General features: G+C 34.1%; 1 protein-coding gene across 6 annotated transcripts in view; it reads right to left on the reverse strand.

Annotated features, from left to right (window-relative positions):
- The window catches only part of DDHD1 (DDHD domain containing 1), an 89,652-nt gene that overhangs the window by 31,932 nt on the left and 53,118 nt on the right, over window positions 1-4,602 (reverse strand). For all 6 annotated transcript variants that reach the window (XM_024734767.1, XM_024734766.1, XM_024734764.1 and 3 more), the window contains exon 5: window positions 414-520. In XM_024734767.1, the coding sequence (XP_024590535.1) occupies window positions 414-520 (107 nt within the window). The remainder of the gene's footprint in view (window positions 1-413; window positions 521-4,602) is intronic.

Here is a 4,602-nt window from a genome sequence, read left to right on the forward strand (position 1 = left end):
AAAAAAAAAAAAAAAAGGCCTGAGATTTTTATCTTCCAAATATAAGGGAAGAAAATTATTAGGAAGAAAATGTAAGCTTATATAAAACTGTGGACAAGAAATGTTTTAAAAGCATTGACGGGTCACTTCTCTGTCAAAAACTTTAGAAAACATTTTGTTCCCTTCACTTGTCTCTCTCCTTCCCCCCATCCACAGAGGGCATGCATAAAAACTGTGTTATCTGTGAAATCTATACAGTGGTCCAAAACGACATAAGTTGATGTAATTATTTTTTTTAAATCAATGGATTTTATTTTCTTAAATAATCTAGAACAAAGAGTATAACGCAAGACAAATAAATTAAAGACACTTCATTCCCAATGAGCAACACTTTGTTGCCTGACTAAATCATTTAATTTTTAAACAAAATGTACCTCCATCCAGAGTAAGTTTTGACCGCCACTCAACAGGCAGAAATTCAACATGTGTTGCATGGTTGGAAAAATGCCTTTCTTCTATTTTTCTTGCAGCCTCTCTCATCCTAAAAAAACCAAACCAAAACAAAACTTTATCAGAGTAACTTCCCCTATGTATTTACATGGTATAAAATGTCTTTAATCATAACACTTTCACTTGCTTATAACTTTGTCCAATTATGTTTCAATTATTGCTACACTGTTCAACAGTTTGTAATACTAGGACACCTTCATTTCAAAACTATTTTCCTAAATTTGCCATCTATGATTTCAAATATAACAAGCTTCAATACTATATTCTAAATAATTATATGTATAAATCTTTAGAAGAGAGAATAGCATAATAAAATACACCAGCTCCAAATATTAGCACATCGTGACCTGTTATTTCATCTATTCCTCCACTTGCTCTCCCCACTCCAGAATTGTTGGCTCTTATGCTAACTTGACATTTAATTTTTCTGAGGAAGTCCCAAACTGTTTTCTAAAGCAGCTGTGCTATTTTACAATCCCATCAGCAACATATGAGGGTCCTAATTTTTCCACATCCTTGCTAATACTTGCTATTTCCCATCTTTTTGATGAGTCATCCTAGTCGTCAGCATGAAGTGGTATGTCTCTGGTTTTGAATTGCATTTCCTTAATGACGAATAATACTGAGCATCCTTTTATGTGCTTATGGGCCATCTATATATTTTATTTGGATAACTGTTTATTCAAATCCTTCACTCATTTAAAAAATTGGGTTATTTATTTTATTATTGAATTTGTAGGTGTTCTTTATATATGTTAGATGCTAGACCCTATCAGATTTATGATTTGCAAATGTTTTCTACCATTTTGTGGGTTGTCTTTACTTACTTGATAGTGTTCTTTGAAGAACTAAAGTTTTAAATTCTGACAAAGCCCAATTTATCTTTTTTTTCCTTAGTGGCTTTTACTTTTACTTTTAGTGTTATATATCAGAAACCATTGCCTAACCCAAGGCAATGGTTGTAAATCACAAAGATTTACTCCTATATTTCCTAAGAGTTTTATAGTTTTAGCTTTTATATTTAGGTCTTTGATTCACTCTGAATTAATTTTTGTATGTGGTGTAAGGTAGGGGTTTCACTTCATTCTTTTGCATGGGGATATCCCGGTGTCCTAGCACCATTTGTTAAAAGGCTATTCTTTCCTGATTGCATTATTTTGGCATTCGTGTTGAAAATCAACTGAACTCTCAATTCTATTCCATTGATCTAGGTCTATCTACACACCAGCCAGTACCACAATGTCTTGATTACTATAGCTTTGTAGCAAATTATGAAATTGGGAAGGGTAAGTCATCCATCTTTATTCTTTTTCAAGATTGTTTTGGCTATTCTGGGTCCCCTGCATTTACACGTGAATTTTAGGATCAGCCTGTCAATTTCTGAAAAAATGATAGGTGAAATTTTAATAGGGATTGTGGTGAAATTTGTAGATCCATTTAGGAAGTACTGGCATCTTAACAACACTAAATCTTCAAATCCTCAAATGTGGGTTGCCTTTTCCATTTATTTAAGTCTTCTTTAATTTCTTTCAATGGTGTATTATAGTTTTCAGTGTAGAAATCTTACACTTCTTTTGTTAAACTTATTCCTAGGTATGTTATCCTTTTTGATGCTATAGGAAGTGGAAATGCTTTAATTTTCATTGCTAGTGTAGAAATACAATTGATTTTTTTGGCCACACTGTACGGCTTGTGGGATCTTTTTTTTTTTTAATTTTATTTAAAAAATTTAAATAAAATTTAAAAAAATAAATAAAATTTAAAAAAATTTAAATAAAATTGGCTGCATTTGGTCTTTGTTGCTGCACACAGGCTTTCCCTAGTTGCAGCAAGTGGGGGCTACTCTTCGTTGTGGTGCGCGGGCTTCTCATTGCAGTGGCTTCTCTTGTTGTGGAGCACAGGCTCCAGGTGCACAGGCTTCAGTAGTTGTGGCTCATGGGCTTAGTTCCTCTGTGGCATGTGGGATCTTCCCAGACCAGGGCTCGAACCTGTGTACCCTGCATTGGCAGGCGGATTCTTAACCATGTGCCAGCAGGGAAGCCCTCCTCTATTTTTAGAAGTTCTTTATATTTAGAGATATTAACTGTTTATCTGTGATACAAGATGCAAATGGATTTTCTCAGTTTGTCTTATTTCTTTTTTTTTTGCCATATGGCTTTTTTGGGATTATATATTTATCAATATTTTCCCTTAAGGTCTCTGGATCAAGTTATAGTTAGGACAGTTTTCTCTATTACTAAGGTACATAAGAATTCAAACTCCCCTCAATCCTACCTTTTAAATCCATAGTATCTGTAGGGTTTCATTTCTTAGGTTCAAATGTGATCCCACTGAAATTTATCTTAGTGTGAAAAATGGGCCCAATTTAACTTTTTTCCATATGGCTGCCTAGCTATCCCAACACACTATTTGTTAAAAGTCTATCTTTCTCCATTTCTAGTATATTTTTATTTTTAAAATTATTTGTTTATTTATTTATGGCTGCGTTGGGTCTTCATTGCTACACAGGCTTTCTCTAGTTGCAGCGAGCGGGGGTTACTCTTCGTTGTGTTGTGTGGAGCGCACAGGCTTAGCTGCTCTGCGGCATGTGGGATCCTCCCAGACCAGGGATTGAATCCGTGTCCCCTGCATTGGCAGGTGGATTCCTAACCACTGCGCCTCCGGGGAAGTCCTTCTAGTATGTTTTTAAAGCATTATTTACAATATGATTATATTTTATTGATTATCTACCACCAAATTTGCCATTTAAAAAGTCTATATAGATTCTAGGTTGTGAAAAAGAAAATCTGCTTCCATTAACATCACTGAAAATAAAGATGATAGCCAAAACTTCAAACTCTTTTATTACCACATTCTAAAAAGTTTTTTTTTTGCCATCTTTCAAGTATTCAGCTTTAACAAATTTGAACATATACAAGAAGGAATATATTTTAAGATTTCTAATATTATTCTATGCACTTATTCATTTTTGATGGCTATATAGTTCATATATATTTCACTATGATATAATAATCAGGAAGTGGTATGTGTGTTGCTGTCTGAATGTACAAAATAATAAAGAAGTTCATTTAGGCTAGTGGTTCTCAAACATGCATATACTTATTTTTTCCCCTCTCCAGGGGACAATGACAATGTCTGGAGACTTTTTTTTTCTTTGGAGACATTTTTGGTTGTCACAACTAGGGGTTCTATTTGTATCTAGTGGGTAGAGGTCAGGGATGCTGCTAAATATCTTACAATGTATAGGTTAGCCACCCATAGCAAAGAATTACCTGGTCGAAAATGTTAATAGTGATGAGGCTGAAGAACCCTGATTTTGACTTATAAACTCAAACACTACAGTTGTTTAAAATACTGTCCTCTTCTACAGTAAACTGAGACAATCCTCTACTCCACAGGATCACTATCATAGTTCTCAAATGGCCACATATGTAGATACTTTAGGCAAGCAGGTATGTCTACTAAATCACTTGGTTGTAATTAACTGGAGTGACACACACACACACACACAAAAGAGGGGCAAGGGGAAGGAAAGGAAAGAAAGATGAAAGAAGATAATCAGGGATGGAGGAAAAAAGGGAGGGACAGAGATAGAGATAGACAAATAGATAGGTAGCGAGAGAGACAGAGAGAGTGGGAGAGAAAGAGCGCACATGCTATGTCCCTACTATTGCCTTACTAAAAATAATAAAATCTGTTTCCTAAATATATAGGTCTTGACTACATGAGAAACACTGAGACCAAGGAGGGATGGAGGAAACAAGAAAAAGGAATGATTTAAAAATATTATCCTACAGCTCAGACTTAACCCATTACTGTGCAGCTGTAATGCCATGCACAAAACTCATGATTTCAGTTCTAAGCTTATTAAACTTCCATGTTCTCCCACTAGGCAGTGAATGTTTAGTTCATATTTTGAAAAAGGAAGGAAGAGATTAATAGCACCTGAGAATTACCGTTTAATTAAGGATCATTAAATAGCTCTGAAAAAAATGTCTTTATAATTCTTCTCAATTAGGAAAACAATCAATTGATAAACTAACTGGTTTTAAGAATATATATAATATATATTGTATATATATATATATATATATATATATATATATATAGAGA

This window comes from Neophocaena asiaeorientalis, unplaced genomic scaffold (genome assembly GCF_003031525.2).
Source record: "Neophocaena asiaeorientalis asiaeorientalis breed wild unplaced genomic scaffold, Neophocaena_asiaeorientalis_V1.1 scaffold547, whole genome shotgun sequence".
Classification (NCBI taxonomy): domain Eukaryota; kingdom Metazoa; phylum Chordata; class Mammalia; order Artiodactyla; family Phocoenidae; genus Neophocaena; species Neophocaena asiaeorientalis.